Raw genomic sequence first — 19,524 nt, forward strand, 5'->3', positions numbered from 1 at the left:
TACTCCTTCTCTCCCTCTCTTTCTTTTACACATACTCTGGATGAAGAAAGGCAAATTAACTTCCAAAATTACAAACAGAACAGCCTCCTCATCACTCCATCCCACGACAACTTCTAACAGGTTAAACTAGAAAAACAATTCAGTAACAATCTATGTCATGGAACTCTCTTCTGTGAAAACACCCCTGAATTTCCATAACAACGTTTATTAAAAACCACTTCTCTTTAATGTCTACTAATAGCAAACTTTAAAAAAAAATCAAAGGAACTTTGATCACTTTGCTATTCTAAGAAGTATTTTTAATTTGGTCATGTGTAAGACAAAGAAATGTAAAAATATGAACAGCAAGATACTGCTACTTTAGAGGAGAAAAGTATATAATATAAAGAAACTTGAACAGATTAAAATAAGTAAAATCCAAATGAAGAGAGTAAATGGAAAATTGCAATTTCCTGGGATTATGAACTAAAAACAAAATTTGGATTTTACAAAATTAGGTAAAGTAGTTTTACTGGATCGTAAAAATGGTATCAATAAACTACCAAAAACAAACCCATAAAGCTATGGTTACGGAATAAAGCTACTTACTAAAGCAGCAACGTACACTTTGTAGACAGGGTCAGCACAGACCATTGACAAAACGTTGCAGCAGGCCTCAACCACATTTCCTGAGATACTGGTCTGGGAAGACCCACTGGCAGCTCCAGTACTCGGGCTGTTTCCACCATTGCTCCCGGAATTTCCAGTGCTCTCCCCATTTGCCAATAGCAGAGCCCCACTAACATCGTGGGAAAGACGTCTGAGAGCCATCTCTCTTACATTCCAGTTTCTAGAAAATAAGCAGCCAACGAGTTCCATTCCAAATACCTATAATCAAACAACCACAATGAATTTACTGTGAAGAAAAACGAATGACCCTTAAGTATTTTGAATTAAGCATTTTTCATCACTAAAAAATTGGACATTTCTTAAACTTTCCCCATACTACACATTTCAAATATGTCCAGCCACTTAAAAATCACAGAAAGGAACTTTATACTCAAGTTTAACTGGTAATTATCAAAAATTATCAAAAAAACATTTTAACTCAAGTAAAATTAAGAGTGAACTCCATTAAGTAATTAGATGGATATATATGTATATACGTACTTATTCTATACTCCTATGCTTACCACAAAAACAACAAATCAGTGAAGAACCCCAGCTTTGTATTGGTATTAGGGCAGTTTACAAAGAAAAAAGTGAAACAAGATTAAAAAAAAAAAAAAAAAAAAAAAGCCAAATCAAGAAAGGTACTGGAGTAGAGTATTTCTTCTACAGATGATAATGGTAAATCAAAGGGTTTTACTTGATTTTTGTCTTGTACAAAATGGTTAAAACTATAATTAATGGAGTGGAAAATCAAAAGACTAAAGAAAAAAATTCTTGTGTTCAAATCAGCCAAAGATAATGATATACCTATAATTAAAGTGCATGTCATTACAGTCATCATTACCAGGCTTGCAAAGCCAGAGTCTCTAAAGAAAGAAAAGGGTACACGGTCTTGACATGGGCCAGTTAGTTAAAAGTAAACTTAATACTTAAGATAACTTATCGTATGAAAAGTTTCTAAATACTAGAGATGAATAAACAGAATTTTAGGGAAAACAAATCATGACATTTATATGTGTTTTGTTATAAAGTGATAGTAAAGGGGAATAAATCAACTAGAATATAGTGAACTTATTATATATACTTATTTCTGTACTCCTATGCTGTTAAATAGCATACCATTAAGTCTTAAATCTCTTACATGACATTCTTAATAAAAAACCTAGGAATATATAGCCTAGCCCAACCTAAAACTTAAGTAAAAACAAAATCGAGAACACTGCCTTGAACGAATGGCTTCTAACAGCTCAGTCTCAACTTGAGAGTTCTCTTGAAGACTCATAAAGGGGCAGGTGAGGGCTGTGTTAAATGCCATTGATGAACTAGATAAAATAAATATGATATACTTATTAATTCTGCAAATTTATTAGATTCTTACTAGGTTGCTAAGAGAATTCAAAAGCTTCAGGATACCAAAAAAAAAAAAAAAAAAAAAAGGAAACATCCTAATGATAAACAAGCTTAATGAGTTAGTGTATCTATTTACAAAGTTAAAAGTATTAAACAGAATTTAACAGATTATCAAAACTATTTTACTCCCCCCCCCTTCTGTCTACTGAAGACACTGTCTGGTTTTGGATTCTATTTTTTTTAAAAATTATGGACTAAGCATATAATAACAAAGAAAATCATTAGAAACCAACTAACCAACTGAAATTCCAATTTACTGAGGATGAAAAAGCATTAGTCAGAAGAGAAGGTAAACAATGGAAACTGTCCTTACAAATAAAAATGACTAAGGTAAATACCATATATTTTCCACTTATATTCCATATATTCATCCACTTAGCAATTATTAAGCACTTATTACATGTCATGAGGATACAGAAAGGAGAAACTGAGTTTAAATGGCAACAAATAAGAAAAATGACAAGTTCTTAGCAGGAATGGCATTAAAAATTGGAACAAATTAGCAATGAAGAAGAGTTCTAGTGTCTACTTTTGTATAATATTTTGTTTGTTAGTTCAGAAAGATTGTTCTAGAGATGGGCAGTGAAACTACAAAGAATTTCTGAAGTTTTAGCTTGTAATAAGCAGTACAGTATTAACATTAAAGGTAAAATTAAATTTTTCAATGGAATAAGAATTATGATGGAGGCAAAGCAAAATACTTTCTTAAATTATAGACTACTGGGAAACAACTACATTAATTGGTCTATAAATATTTGAGAAATGAAGAATAAGAACTACTTACCTGAATCCATGGCTCAGCCAAATCTTTATAAGCAGGAGGAATCTGCTGAGTTCCATAATGAGTAAGGTTAAAATTGCTCTCCTGATTCCTTCGTTGTGGTCCAGCCAAAGGTGGCTGCTGTATGGTTTGCTGCTGTGCAGCTCGCACAGAAGAAGGGGAATCCACAGGGCTTGACAGCTCGTGACTAAATGAAAAATCAACAAAGCTTGCTAAAAATAACAGATTTAAATAACACTTTGAGAACATTTTTATTTTTTATAAAACATATCCAACTCATTAATCAAAACTATTACCTGTAGAAATCATGTGACCTCCACTTAGACCTACAAAGGGGACATATTAAAGGTTCTTTATTTCTTCTACATTCTTCTGCCCCTGAAGAATTAAAGAAAAAACATTATTATATGTAGTAATTGTTCATAATGGCTAGTATAAGATTTATATAGAGAAACCTCAAAAAATAAGCTGAGATAATATTTACCTGAAAGCAGGCAAACACAGCAGGTTAAATTATTCTGATGTTTGAAACTTTTATAAATGCTATTTTTTAGTTATCATGTACTTTGCTTTCTATATTTTCAAATCATCTGTCCACTTGATTACCTGGTGATGTTATTCCAAACGTTACTTTTCTCTAATGCCTACACAGGCCTTCTTCCACCTCTTTCTCTCCCTGTACAACTTCCAGATCAGAGTGTTTCTAATACTGTACACGCCTTTCATCACCAAATGCATCATACTCTATTATTATATTTCTTTGCTAACATAGCTTATCTCATAACAGATCCTAAACTACAATTTGTTGAAAACTTCACATAAGGCCTAGAATCCTTTTCTTCTTTCACCCATCTTTTCTAAAACATGTTAAAATCCTAAATAATACACAGCTGACCCTTGAGCAATACAGGGGTTAGGGACGCTGACACCCGTCGCCACCCTATAGTCAAAAACTCATGTATAACTTTTAACTCCCTCGAACACTTAATTACTGATAATCTACTGTTGACCAGAAGTCTCACTGATAATACAGTTGATTAACACATATTTTGTATGTTTTATGTATTACATACTGGATTCTTATAATAAACTAGAGAAAAGAAAATGTTAATCATTAAGAGAAAATACATTTGCAGTATTAATTGAAAATAATCCACATTTAAGTGATCTGAGCAGTTCAAGCCTGTGTTGTTCAGGGTCAACTATAGTTAGCTTATAGAATAACCATGTTGAGTAAGCATAGGGAGAAAAAGAGCCACATACAAATAGACATGCAGTGGTGATGCAGCTTGTTCCTGCAGCCATCTTCACACACTGTAAGACTTTCTTCATCAAGCATGCCCAACAAGCAAATAGGACACATCTGTTCCTCTTCATCTTTTATACTAGAAGGAGAAATGAAAGCATTAAGCACAAAATGAAAATATAATAGGATTAATATGTATGAGAATGTTCACTTTGAATGTAATATTATTTAGTGTAATAATAATAATAAAAATCAACCAAATGAATAGCAAAAGGTTAAAAAAATGGTATACCAGACACTATGAAGCCTTTAAAAATGATCAAAGAGATCCATAAATAATGAGAAAGAAAATTATATACAATATACTATATGGTGAAAAAAGCAGATAACAATAAAATTCTAACTTATATAGAGTGATCCCATTATGGCAAATTACAACTTTATTGTGTCTATTTGAATAATATTGTACATAGTAATATTCTTGATTATACACTGCTTTGAAAAGTCAGTAAGAAACATACTAATAATTGAGTAGCAAATTAGGCAGAAAATAAAAATTGAAATGTAAATACCAATAGCCAATAAACATGAAAAAAGTACAAAATGCATATTAAAATTAAGCCATTTTGCCTTTTTTTCTGATAGTCTGACAGACAAAAATTAAATAGGCTGGTAACATCTGACCCTGATAATGGCATAGGAAAACAAGTTATCACACATACTGCTGGTGGGAGTAAAAACTGAAATATTTGGAAAAGAATTTGCTACTATTTCTTAAAATACTAAATGTACATATACAAACTCGAGAGAGGAATTTTGTTTTCTATTTTACAGATATTTGTTTGAACCTTCATGATGTGATGAGCAGCTTTTAAAATCAATAATATTTCCATTACAACATAAAGTCAAGCCTCGGGGATGTTAGATAAGTTGCCCAAGATCATAAAATCAGTTTATGGTAGATCTATCATTAGGCTTTACTTTGAGAAGACTATTCCATAACCTATCTACCCCTATAAATTCCAGAGCCTCTACTAGCTCAGGCTTTCCCCTGGACCCAATATTATACTTCCATTATCTTAAGCTATAATTCCTGAAGAACAGGTCTGAGTGACTGACAGCACAATAGCAGTTCTGCAAAATTTTCTGAAAGCTACAAATGGTTCAGCAAAGTCACAATGTGTGATTCCCAAGGTGAAGGCACACTGCTGATTCTTTCCCTCCCAATTATCTGTCACACCTTTTTATCTCTTTTTATAATTATTTAACTACGTGGAATGGGGAAAAGCTATCAAAATATGCATGTATTAATAATAAAAATTAACAGGAACATTACAGAAATGATTTATACAACAATCTACAATAAAAATATTAATGGTAAACATGATCCGAGGGCAACTAACTTTTCAAAAAATTACACCAAAATTACACTAAAAGCTCCACAATTTAGCCAAATTTTAAGTGCAACTTATTACTTAAAATGCTTTTCTGACTTATAAAAAATCTATTCTGAGATATTTTCTTTCCATCTTTTTTCCAAGTACATGTTTTATAAACATCATTCAGATCGTTTATCTATATACATGTACATATTCTTAATTTTTTTTTATAAAAAATGCACTTGTTAAAGTCTTCATAATTTTTAATAGCGGCATAATATTCCACTGACTAAACAGATCATAACTATTTAAGCATCTACTTATTGTTGAATATTTGAATTGTTTCCATATTTTCACATTTTAAGAAACCATTAGAAACAACTGTACCCATTTTTTTTTTGATATTTCAGATTTTCTTTTTATCACAGTTTTTCCAGAAGTAAAATCATTTGAGTAGAGAGCAGGGATCAGCAAACAACAAAGGGATCAAATTGCCTGTGGCCCACTTCTATAAATAAGATTTCACTGGAATACAGTCATGCCCATTAAGTAACACATCATCTACAGCTAATTCAGCTACAAGGGTAGAACTGAGTAGTTATGAGAGAGATCCATTGGCCCTCAAAGGCCAAAGTATTTAGAGTGTAAAAAAGTCTCCTGGAATAATACGATCTATTAATAACCATTACAGTTTTTACTCATTCCAATATTTATGTGCCTATAATACCTTTTCTATATAAAAACTGGTTTCATGCATAACATATTAGTATTGTAACCTGGATTTTCTTTCATGCCATTCAACATTCTTCAAAAGCATAATTTTAATAGCTGCACAATATGGGCACACTTTAATCATTCACTTGCTGGATATTTAAGTTGTTCAAAATATTTCACCATAATACTGCAAGAAACAGCCTATATGTTAAGTTTTGTGCATTTCTCAGATTAAAATTTTCATCTTAAAAAAGTACATTTACTGGATCAATGAATATAAACGTTTTAAAAAGCCACTTTATGTTTTTCCAGAAAGGCTATACCACTTTACATACAATGAAGCATATCCTTACAAGAACTCAATTGGCTCATTACACGTCTCCACTAATTTTGTAAAATCTGATATCTTTTTTTTTTTAAATGAGCATTTCCATAGTTATTAGGTTGACCGGACAATTTTCACATCTGTTAAGCCCTTAAAATTCTTCTTTTGTGCATATTCTCTTCATGTTCTTTGCCCATTTATGTACTGGAACCCTTAGTTCCTATTTGCAGCTTTTATTTTTTTGATAAGGTTGTGTTATTTTTTATAAGTATATTCAATTTGTTCCCATTGTTTTTTTTTAATGTTTCTTATATACCATTTAAAATTAATACAATGCAACCAGATACTAAGATAAATTTTTTTCAAGATTACATGAAAAATATTAACCTACTTACTTACAAAGTATAATCTCAGTATATCAAGATTACACCTTCTGTGGTTTTCCCCCATGGATACACTAATCCAAATGAACCAATAACAGTCCTCCCTTCCTCAAATTATGGCCAGCCTGTATCTGGTAGTCACCTTTCTTCGCCTTAGAGAGAAACTTTCTATTTTAACTTTGGTATATGGTTTAAGCATTTACTATTTAGCTTCCAAAACATAAAACTATAGCAATGTCCATCAAAAGAAGAAAGACTCTAGAAAAAGTTTTGGGCAGGACGCTTGAGAAATAAAGCTCGTTTTTTCATTCTAATTAGAAGAGACATGGGGTAAGAGAAAGATCCTTGAACTAAAGTCAAGGTACTCAGGTTCTGGTTCCGCCTTTGCTTAAATGTGCTGCCTGACTTTATTTGGCTCTACTTATTATTGAACAGTATAAAAGAGAAAAACTCCAATGTCCCCCAAAACTTATTCATTTAACCAAAAATAAGAAAATTCAAACATTTACTTTTTCCGACTCAATTCTTTTCTTCACCAGGCCCTTGTCAAGATATCATTTTCTATTCTTCATGAATTTTGAAGTAGTTACAGTACTTAAAAGATTGATGGGATGGAGATGGGGCTTAATCACTTAGACCAATACTTCTCAAACTGGGGTACATTGGGAACATATAGGTGATGCTTTTGTAAGAGAAGCAGCACTCCTTTCTGGAGTGATTTAAAAATCTCATTAAAACCAATGAAGAAACCAATAAATAAAACCAGTAAAGAAATCTTAGAAACATAAAATTCACATGAATTTTTTAATACTAGAGACCCGCACAGTATGTAGCAGAAGGCAATGGTAAACCACTGCTGCATTTTCTTATTATTTTTTTTCCTTTTTGTTTTACTGTGAAACCTCTATGATGAGACAGTCCAAAATAAAACATGAGATAGTGCTAAAAGATCACACTCCCAGGTCTAAAACCACTCCAAAAGGGGAGGAGCAGAGATTAAGTACGAATCGCAATGTTTGCTAATGACGTAACTAGACCAAAACGAGAAGGATGTGTAGTGGTGGACATGCACAAAGGAAAAAAGAAGGTACGATGCTGCATAACATACAACATGGAATGTAAGAAGCATGAACTGAGGCAAGCTGGCAATTATAATGATGGACTGACCTCATAAGAGAGGCCATAGGCATGATTCTATAGGAGATGAGCAGGAATGTTGAGTACAAGACATTATGGATATCACACATTCACAGGGTCACCAGGAGTCAGCTGACTTAACAGCACATGCATGCCATACACTAGAGACTTGAAAAAATTTTCACAACTGTCATTTTGGACTACATCTTAGATCTTTCAGGGTTATGAATTCATTCTTATCAGCAGCTAGGCAATAGAAAAGCTTGAGAAGCACTATAGAGTTTAAGTGACAACTGTGATTGCCTATAATGAGGATTCCCTAAAACAGGGGTCCCCAACCCCTGGGCCGTAGACTGGTACTGGTCTGTGGCCTGTTGGGAACTGGGCTGCACAGCAGAAGGTAAGCAGTGGGCAAGCGGAGCTTCATCTGTATTTGCGGCCACTCCCCAGCACTAGCATTACCATCTGACCTCCACCTCAGATCATCAGGCATCAGATTCCCATAGGAGCACCGGTCCCTGCTGCCCTAAAGTATCTATGAAAGAAGTAGTGACATTACACAATTTAAAAATCCTGTTTTTAAAAGTAATTTGGGAAAACCACTTTGCCTTGTGTTTATAAAAGAACTATAGATATATTCTTTACACAGCCTCAGAGTCATTCTCTGCAAAACAGTGATAAAACCTACCTGATGATGTTGTTGTAAAAACAAAATTAGACAATATTAGATGCCTGACACAAATGATTGATAAATAGCAGTCACTCATTATATACTTTCAACTTTTTAAAAATATTCTGATATATAAGGTACTAACACTGTTTTCAGGACAAAATGTCCACATATGTATGAGAGGGAGTGTGTATGTACACATGCACGCGCGCACACACACACACACGTGCACACACACACACTCAGATGACCTTTAATACTTTTTACCCTTAATTTAAACTCGAAAGCCAAGGTGCAAGTTAAATTATTTTTGAGCAAAGTAACAAGTGGATATAAAAAAATTACCCCTAAAATTAAAAAGTACTAACCTGTTTTCTGAACTAGATGTAGAAGTACTAGATGATGACAATGTATGAGAATTTGACATGCGTGAAACAAACTTCTGGATGGTGTTACGAGATGGAGCTTTGATCCTTGAGCTACGCCTACTGTGATATTTCTGGAACAAACTCTCAACCTAACATTGAAAAGAGACAGTAACAATGATATTTGTGCCATAATATACACACAAAGAGTTCTAGAGGTTGAATTATTTGTCTTTTATTTCAAAAGTTTTTCATAAAGGCAATTTAAGAACTTGAAAACTAATAATACATACAGCTTAGTAAGGGCAATATTTTTATAGGTCAGTGTTTACTTGTTTTTCAGTCTACAAGAAAAGACTAATTTGTCAATGGGCTATAAAAGAACTATTTATAAGCATCGAATAATTCTTACATGCCTTTAAAATGACTACTGTTTTTTAGATGTAGAGCTCATGAAAAAAAACTTTAGAAATATACCATAAAAATTTGTTGACAATTTTATTCTAAAGCATTTATTTAAAATTACCTCAAAATTCTTTAAAGTTTTTCTCCATAACATTGGGTCCGAAGGTTCTAGTTGAAATACTCGGAGCATTACAAATAACAGATGAATACAAAATGTTCCACGCCCACAGCTGCAGTTCTAAAAAGTTTAAAAAACAAGCAAACAAACAAAAAACTTATGAGTTATGTGGTTCTATTAGAATTCCTTAGTCTATCACTTTTTCGTATTTCCAAATATATCAAATATACTAAAGTTTCTATTAATTTGCTTCATTATCTTTATATATCAAAATGCAAGAAAAGTCTACAGCTAATTTTTAGTGAATTTATTAAACACATCAAATTTTTATTCTAAAGTTTATTAAGTCATAGTAAAAACCTTCATAAATACATTAAAGATGTTTTATTAGCCCAAAATATATTTTAAATTTAGTTTACTAAAGAGAATTAACTGATCTAAATTTAAGAGTTTTATAGTATATCAATTTGAGTTAGTACTAAATACTAATAAAATATAAAACGGTGACAAATCCTACCTGAGGCCCAATAAACACCCGGTATTTATTGTCTGGACTATCTCCTCCAATCAGGAAAGAGTTGGGTCCTATTTGCTGCAGTAAGTACAGCCTGGCCCGCATCACTTTGTTTACACGGCGGTTTGTTTCCTCAGGGCTGTATGGTGAGAAGCCATCTGGTGAAGGGGCTCTTCGAGGTGGTGTGATTCTCCCACTCTGAAACTTCACGATATTGTTTTTTTTTATTAGAGAAATTGCTCACTTCTTGATTAAGAAACAATTACCCCAAAAAGTCATACTAGACAGTCATGCGGCATTTTATGTTCTGAAAAAATACCTTGATACGTGATGTAAAATAAATAAAATATATAATAAGAAAATGTATTTTGCAAGTGCTTTGTCTGACACACATCATGAGTAAACTTCTAAAATTCCAGTCTTCCTTAAAACTAATGATAAATCTGGTTGAGACAGACAACCACATGGTAATATTCATTATAAATATCTGAGTTTTTTGAAAAATATTATTTAAACCAAAATAAAAAGCATAAAAAAATCCACCTCATGAGCAGGCAAAATGACCTATTTCCAATGATAAAATTTAAACATCTGATTTCCTGGCTTCCACTTAAGGTGCTAATAAATGCTGTTTTATAACTGGTAATTTACAAAAACCACGATGGAATTCCTCCCATGGTACACTATGTAGAAAACTAATGGCAAATGACTCTTCCCAGATTAAGACATTTCTCACTGGAGGCTGACAAAAAAAAAAAACAAAAACAAAAACAAAAAACAAAAAAACAAACAAAAAAAACCTCTCCTGTAATGAGGGTGCCATATGTCCCTCTCACTCCAAAACATGGTCTGTTACTGCCCAACAGAAATTCCAGTTCTTTCTGATACCTAACTGATTAGTTAAAAATAATAAATGTTGAAGAGAACATGAAGCAGTGAACACTCTCATAAAGTACTTGTGGGAATGTAAAATGGTGCAGATGCTTTGGAAAACACACGACCCAGCAATTCCACTCCTAGGTATAAATTGAGGGAAATGAAAAGTTATGTCCACACAAAAACTTGTACATAAATGTTTACAGCAGCATTATTCATAATAGCCAAAAATTGGAAATAACTCAAATGTCCATCAACCGAATAAATAAAATGTGTATAACCATATAATAGATTATTCTACGATTAAAAATGAATGGGATGCTAATAAAAGTTTTATCACGGTAGAACCTGGAAAACATGATGCTAAGTGAAAGGAGCCAATTGCAAAAGACCTACATATTATATGATTCCATTTATATGCAATGTCCAGAATAAATAAATATATATGAAATCATAAAGCAGATCTGTGGTTGCCTAGGGCTAGGAAGAAATTGCTAATTGATCTGGGTTTTCTTTCTGGAATGATGAAAATGTTTTCAAATTTATAGTGATTGGTACAACTCTGTCAATATACCAAAATCCAAACTGTTTAAACAGGTGAATTATATAATATGTGAATTATATCTCAATAAAGCCATTATTTTTTAAATGAGCAGTTACTTTAAAAAAAAAAAAACAACTAGAAACAAAAACGAGAATACATGCACATGCTACTTGACCTTCTAAGCATTCAGACTATGGATATGCTCGGATGTGCAAAATGATATATACATAAAAATATTTTTGTACCATTATTTTTTAGTAATAAAGGGTTAAAAAGGAATATAAATGTCTATTAGTATGTAGTTCATTTAAACTATGATTTATGCAGGTGATAAAATGCTGTGTATCTGTTAAAAAGAATGCAAGGGTAACTGTCTAGCATATATCCAAAGTAGGTGGGAGGCAAGGGAGAGAGGCAATTCTGTATATACTTGTGGTAGACTTTTACTTTGATTGCCCCCCTGAAGCATACCTCCCACTATTTATATCCCTACCACTGATTTTGGATTGGGCATGTAACTAAGCTTTGGGCAATAAGACAATAGCAAACATGATGCAAGTGGTGGCTTCAAAAAAGCTTCTATTGTTGGGATTTGCCCTCTTGAAACACTTTTTTTGCTTAACAGAAATTTATTATCTTACAATTTGAGAGGCTCGAAGTTCACAGTTAAGGTGTCAGCAGGGTTGGTTCTTTCTGAGGGCTATGAGAGAGAATCTGTTCCATGTTCTCTACTAACCTGAAATACTCGTTGCAACCCAACTTCCTTGCTATGAGGAAGAGATGCTAACAGCCCCTAACTGTCTAGCATCCCAGCTGAAAAACCAGACTGTGAGTGAAGAAGCAGTCTTGGATAGTCCAGCTTCAGCAGATGCCATGGGGGGCAGACATAAGCCACTCCTGTTGGGTCCTGTCCAATTTGCAGATTCATGAGCGAATAAATGACTGATTTAAGTTTTAAAAAAGTTAATTTAAAGGTGTGTCAATATAAAGCCAATAAATACTGTTGGGTATCTTTGGCTTCATTGTAAAAATTGTATTTAAATTTGCTCTTTGAAGGATTTATATGCTTTAACAACCTGAGATCTGAGGAAAACCGAAACTCCCCCTTGTGGTCACTATCACAATCATTTTTGTATTGACTAACTTGCTTTTCAAAGTGAGAAGGTGTTTTAATTTGCATTTCTGTCACTAAAAGTCTCTAGCATAAAGTTCGCACCTATCTTTTTGCAAACACAGATGATTCTGTGTTTAATCTGCTATGACAGGATGTTTTCATTAAAGTACATGAAGAAAATCTGGCCTCACACAGACATGTAGCTGGAAAAGGTATTTTAATAGCTTTTCCAAATTATTATTTTCTTTTTGATACGACACCAAAGAAATGGTTTCTTACAGGAGGCTGTAGTATGGAATCTGAAACCACATCGACAGACTTTTCCTACTGTTATATTAAAATCCAGATACGTATCTTACACACTTTGAATGGATCATTTACCCAAGAATGATTTTGTTTCATCATGTACTGGTCATTTGAAGAATACTGGTTCACTAATTTATGCAGATCTTCCAAATGTTCACACATTTCATTTTGCATTATGCGAAAAAAAATCACATTTGATGTTATCACTGATCTCATTTTAAAAGTCTGAATTTTAGAAACTATCAAGCTTACAGTGTTGGAATGAATAAGTTTTCCAAAATTCTAATTTTTGCTTGAAATCTCAAATTTTACTACTTGTAAAAAAAATTTTCAATTGTTTGCCGTGAAGTGAATCTCACTTAATCCATCTTAAGGAAAATGTCTGCCAAATACCCAAATGAAGAATATAATTTCCACTGTCATAACTTTAATTCAGGTGAATGCACCAGACACTTTACCCACCATTATAAATGTCAATGCAATGAAAGAGGCAAATAACATTTCGTTTTTATTACGAAATTAGTTTTGACCTAATGGATCCACAGAAAGGGTTTCAGGACCTGCCCTCTCTCTCTCCCTCAAAGGGTCTGTAGACCACATTTACTTTGAGAACTGCCGCTCTAACAGACAGCAAGCCAATCTTTTCTGTTATAAATGAGTCTAAAAGTTGTAGAAACTTAACATATTTATTAAAATATTAACTTACTGGCACGGGGGAAACTCTTTTTCTCCTTACTCCTGGAGATTCTGGTTTCACTGTGCGACCTGATGGGGAGCTGCCAGGGGAAGGGCTGCGTCGGCCTTTGGGAGCTGGTGAAGTGGTACTCGCCTGGCCCTCTCCTTGAGACTCAGTTGCCAAGTTATTAATTTCAGATCCATCTCCTTTAATAGGGATTGGTTTTACCACCTAAATTAAAATTCCAATACTTTGATTATTTAAAAATACAAAAAAATAAGTAACTTTGAACAAAAGAGCTTAAGAAATGAACTCAGTGAGTTTTATTATGCATTATATAAATATGAGACAATATATCAACTTTTATTTAGTATTACTTTAAGCCATAAATGTAAGACTATTTTTCCCACACAGATTTGTCATTTAGGCTGAAGCACTAGTTAAAATGTTATCATACATAATTTTAGAACCTGGTGTTATGTTATTACATGCCCTAAAATCATTTAACATTCAAAATCAACAAAGGTTAGAAAACAAATGTGAAAAATAAGCACTTACAACTTCTATAGTTAATTTCAACTCATTGAAGTAGATGTTTTCTTTTTCATTAGTATTGAAAAAATGCAAGAATTGAAAATAATACTGGGCATAATTTGAAGTATTCGGATAGCCTGACTAATTAACATAAAACTATTCTGCTTGTTTTCTTGGCACTGTTAAAGTACAATAGTTTTAGACATGTATTTCAGAAACACCAAACGAATCTACAAGTTTAAAGATCATCTCTCAAGCAGAAATGCAGTTTATAAGACATGATATTTCTAATGATTAGGGCTTTCAGACCTAATCTAGCTATGACCAAAAGGCCAAACTCTGTAGCCTTAGTTGTTAAAGTTCAGTAGACCTTTCTGGCCTTTCTCCCACTGCTCCTGATCTATCAGCCAGTAGCTGTGCCTACCACATGCCTAACTTCTCATCATGAGCTTTCACTCACACTCTTCCTCCTAATCCACATCTCCAGCCTGCAGCACTCCAGACAGCATACCTTCACCCAGTGAAAAAGTGCCCATCTTTTACAGCTCCGTTAAAAGCCTACCTTTTACAGAATCTCCCTTAACTCTACCAGCCTAGCATTCTTCCTCATTGCTAAGTCATTACTGCTCTTCTGCCCACCCAACATGTTTGGTTCATAGTTACAAACTGCTTTGTGATATTTCATGCCTTACTTTATTTATTGTGTATTAATCTTATTTTTACTGTTGGAGATTATTTACACCTCTAAAGTTTTAAGGAAGATTTGGTATATCATAAAACGTAGTAACAAAATCATAACTCCCAAGTAGACTATAAATTTCTTACAGATAATATAAAGTCTGTAAATTATAACATGTAGGGTGGTAGAAGAAGCTTAAGGACTATGTGTTGTCTTACTCTTCACATCTCTTCCCTCTTCACCCTGTACACGGATAAGGTACTTAAGTATTTGCTGGAAAGGGGACAGTGAGTTAAAACAAAATTTGGTCTTAGATGTTAGTTCATACATAATAAAGGATAAAAAGTTGGCTTCTTTTTTAAAAAATTTATAATTTCTGCTCTATGGTATTCTCAAAATACTTAGACTCTCTACCGGGCTCAAGGAACTCCAGAAAACAACATATTCAAATTTCACATGGCTTTAATTATTCAAAAGTTCTTCTTAATTAGGTAGAAATTTGCCACCTACTATGAAATGTTTCAACAGAACTTTGTAAGATAAATCTTTAATTTCTTTATCTTCATCCTCTAACATGATTACTAAAATGGTGAGATCTACTTCACATGAGGAATAAATGGAAGTGTGGAAGCACTGCTGAAAAAAAAAGGACTCATGGGTAATGTGGCAGCTAAAAAAGCTGGTATCTAAAGGAAAAATTAGCTCCACAGGTTACAACCAGAGGGTAGAATGTGCAAGACAGATTTCAGCAAACGATGAGGGATATACAGAATCTCAGAGGTTTTTGAGATATTTAAGAGACTAGTCACTGTTAGACATTTAACAGAACTTTCTGAGGAGACAAAAATGTTCTATAACTGCACTGCCCAATTACAGAAGCCACTAGCCACATATGGCTACTGAGCATTTGAAATGTGGCTAGTGTGACTGAGGAACTAAATTTTTACTTTTATTCATGTTTAATTAAGTTTAATTAAACTTAAATGGGCATATGGGATGAATACAGGATGAGATAATCATTTCGCAGTGGTGTAGCTTAGGGGTTTCAAATATCAAATGAGTGGTTTACTCAGTAACTTTTAAGATTCACCTCCCCTTGCTCCCTGATACACACAAACAGATCTAATGAATCTTAAATTGTCATCTCTGTTTATAAAGAACAAACAAAAAAACAAAAACTTGTGGTACAGATTGGTACTGGGCCACTATACAACTGAGATCTACTTCTGCCTTTATAAGAATGAAGAAGCACATTTCATAGATTTCATATACAGGCATATCTCATTTTATTGCACTTTGCTTTATTGTACTTCACAGATGTTACGTTTTTTACAAACTGAAGGTAAGACTCTCCACCAGCAAAAAAGTTATGATGCACTTCAGTGCATACTTGCTTCAGTGCAGTGGTCTGGAACCAAACCGCAATATCTCTAAGGTCTGCCTGTACTTTAAAAGAGAAAAACCATGGCAAAGGATAAAGTATGCCTGCCTTTCCTTACGTAGAAATCTAGGTTTTCTTTCCCCATATTCTAGGCATCTTTTTAACTTATCTCAAACTCATGAATCTATTTAATTTTTTCTGTTTTTCCTGGAAGATTTCTGGAATAAGATCCTTGGATCCCACCTTAGGGATAAAACATCAAAATAAAATTAAGAATTGCCATTCCTTTTAAAGTTTTAAGTACAATATAAATCTCCAATAAAAGGATTTCAGATACTGACATTAGAGGGCAGTGTTGCTTTAAGCATTACCTCTCCATACAACCAACCGGCTTTTTAAAGAAAGGTTTAAGTTGCTTAATGAGCATAGTTTTACCTATGTTTTGTTCCAAGTGGCTAGAATATCAAGCAAATAAACTACTGCATTTAAAATGAAGATGAGAACAAAAAGCTTACAAGAGGATCTATTTATGCTTAATTTTCTATTTCCTCCTATGCTTCCTTCCTGATAGCAGGTCACCAACAGCCACTCACCACAGGGCCTCTCTTATTTCTCCTTTCCAGCCATTCGTGCTTCCAGGCTGGCATACAGGTTGCCTTCAGTTTCTCCCTGATCATTCGTTCTTCTGGGCGATCATCCATCTTGTGCAAACCCTTGAGAGTTTCCTTATTCTCCATCTCGCGACTACAATGGAGGGAAAACAAGGAGAATGAAATTTACATATGAAAAATAACTTACAAGAAAAAATAGAACAATATGGTTCTATCTTATACTTTCCATGGACATGTAACTAAAAAGATAACTGCTAAAAACTTCAAATTTAAGCAAGGTATGAAAATATCATTGTGAAACATATACTATCATCGAATCTATACCGTGGATAGTGTTGAATGTTGCCTGATAACAAGTTGATTTTAATTATGCCTTTAAAAAGAATGTTCCATTTAGAAGGTGCAGGCACATTAATATTAATGCAGACCTTTGTTTCCAGGTAGCTAACAAAATGGATCCTAAGACATGAAGCATTTCATTAACAAATAAATTCATGAAGACTGCGCTGTTTCTAATGACACCACTCTAACACACTCAGATATTTAGTAGAGTATTTTACTACCCTTTCTTTATCCCAGAATATCCAGTAATTTAGGTCAATATAAATAGAATCTGGTAGATATACTCATTTTCTGAAATATGCTAAATATTTAATAAGCTAGGTGAAACCTAATCACATCATCTATGATCCCTTTTTTTCCAAAGCCTAAAAGATTAAATTCTATTCTCAGAATAATCCCATGACAAAGTATTTGGGGTGTTCCATATACAGTACACTCATATCTACCCACATGTGGATGTATATAACAAACGACATGCATATGCATGGTTTTTAAAACTTGGTTTGCAAGCAAACAAAGCAATTACACTCTGAGAGAAGTAACAATTTAAAAAATACTAAGCTAACTTCAATAACTATTTCGGAAATTCTATAAAGCTACAAACTGATTTTCCACACTGATAAGAAAAGGAAATACACAAGGAAATACCAAAGATGATAACCATAAGCTTACTAAATCAAATTCAAACTCTTCTAGGAATTTTCCAGCTAATCACAACTATAAAGCAAAGGTATCTTCAGAGAACCAGCAAAACACTGACTTAAAACTAAATATGCACTATAAAAGAAAGGGTTAACTGGTTTTACTGAAATATCAATACTGTTAGTCAGTGAAAACCAATATGTTAAATACCTCTGTGCTAGAGACTGGCCTAGATATTTTTAGGAATGTGAAGAGCACAGAACATTTGAAACTTGCAAATGGGCATTAAAACAATGTAGGATATTTCCACCATACGGGTATAAAAAACTGTCACAAAGAAAGAGGCAATATGGGAAGAAAAAGGTAAAAAAAAGAAAGAAAATGGAAAGGAACTGGAACGGAAAGAGAGGAGAGGAGAGAGCAGAGGAGAAGAAAAAGTGATGGGGAAGGGGAAAAGGAAGGGTAGGGAAGAGGGGAGAAGAGGAAGGGAGGGAGATAAGGAGGGAGAAGGGAAAGGGAGGGTGGAGAAGAGTGAGAGAGAGAAACGTGTGCCCAAAAATTCATCCTGCTCAGTCAATAATTATCCAAAGAAATTCAGATTTATAAGCAACTGAATTTATTGGCTGATTGCACACCAAAAATTTGTTTACAACTCTCTAGTTTGAAAAGCGAACACTTTCCCCACAGTAACAACGATGCTGATGCGAGGTGAGACTAGGTTCCCAGGGTAGTTCTCAAAAGTAAATCACACTGTAGATCTAGTGTGCACTTTCACACCAGGAGCTCCTGCACTCCCCCACAAGGGTGATTATCTTCTCATAGATGTCTCTCCTTCCCCAGGTTTGTTTCACTGAGTATCTCTTTTCCATTCTTTATTTTCAGTGTCTCTCTTCCTGGCACCCACCTAAACACATAGAGAACTCATCCATCCAAACAGGTAGAGAACTCTCCTTGTCAAAACAAATCTTCCTGGATGATGTGGCCTCCTTAAAGTCAGCATCACTTGCCTCTTTCACTGCAACTTGTATAAAAATAATATAATCTTTTAAACCAATTTCTTATTATAAATAATGTGGAATAAGCATACTAGGGGCTCAATTTCTGCACACAACTAAGATTATTTCTTTAGAATAAATGCTCTGAAATGGAATTGCTGGGTCAAAATGTATACTTTTTGGTATATTAACTAAGACTTTTGATAATAATGGCAAATTATCTTCAAGAAAATGTATATCTTTTCACAACTCCCCAAGTCAAGTTGCCAGCTTAGCTGGTCTGAACTAAGCAACAGACTCCTAAGAGGGCCTCTTCACTCTTTACTCCTATCCAATTCAAGCTTTACAGAGCACCCAAGGTAACTTCCTCCATTAAAATGCTCAGATGGCTTCCCTCTGGACTTAGACTACAAAAAAAAATCCAAAACGTTCAACATGGCCTATGAAGCCCTATACCATCTGCTTTTACCGCAGCTGAAGTTACCCAGGACACCCCTTTACTCCTCCACCCCACAGCTTCCTTCTCTTTCTTTCACTGCCTGAAAAACTCTCCTTCCTGCTTGGCTTCTGCACAGACTGTTTCTCACTTGTCTGTTTTTTACCTCATTAATTTCTATGGACTTTTTTAGCTTTTCTTCAACTCCTTGAGACACTACCAACCTCATTTAGGTACCCCTATCTCCATTCTTTCACTTTTCCTTTAAGGTGCTCATTACAATTTTCAAA

At 33.8% G+C, this 19,524-nt stretch overlaps 1 protein-coding gene across 3 annotated transcripts in view; it reads right to left on the reverse strand.

Moving 5' to 3' along the window:
- The window catches only part of MAP3K1 (mitogen-activated protein kinase kinase kinase 1), a 73,965-nt gene that overhangs the window by 19,523 nt on the left and 34,918 nt on the right, over positions 1-19,524 (reverse strand). For all 3 annotated transcript variants that reach the window (XM_016160455.2, XM_016160456.2, XM_016160457.2), the window contains exons 2-10: positions 16,802-16,952; positions 13,645-13,845; positions 10,102-10,302; positions 9,588-9,704; positions 9,065-9,213; positions 4,106-4,227; positions 3,139-3,220; positions 2,846-3,029; positions 589-867 (exon numbers count right to left, since the gene is read on the reverse strand). In XM_016160455.2, the coding sequence (XP_016015941.2) occupies positions 589-867; positions 2,846-3,029; positions 3,139-3,220; positions 4,106-4,227; positions 9,065-9,213; positions 9,588-9,704; positions 10,102-10,302; positions 13,645-13,845; positions 16,802-16,952 (1,486 nt within the window). The remainder of the gene's footprint in view (positions 1-588; positions 868-2,845; positions 3,030-3,138; positions 3,221-4,105; positions 4,228-9,064; positions 9,214-9,587; positions 9,705-10,101; positions 10,303-13,644; positions 13,846-16,801; positions 16,953-19,524) is intronic.

Source organism: Rousettus aegyptiacus, unplaced genomic scaffold, assembly GCF_014176215.1.
Source record: "Rousettus aegyptiacus isolate mRouAeg1 unplaced genomic scaffold, mRouAeg1.p scaffold_m13_p_8, whole genome shotgun sequence".
NCBI lineage: Eukaryota > Metazoa > Chordata > Mammalia > Chiroptera > Pteropodidae > Rousettus > Rousettus aegyptiacus.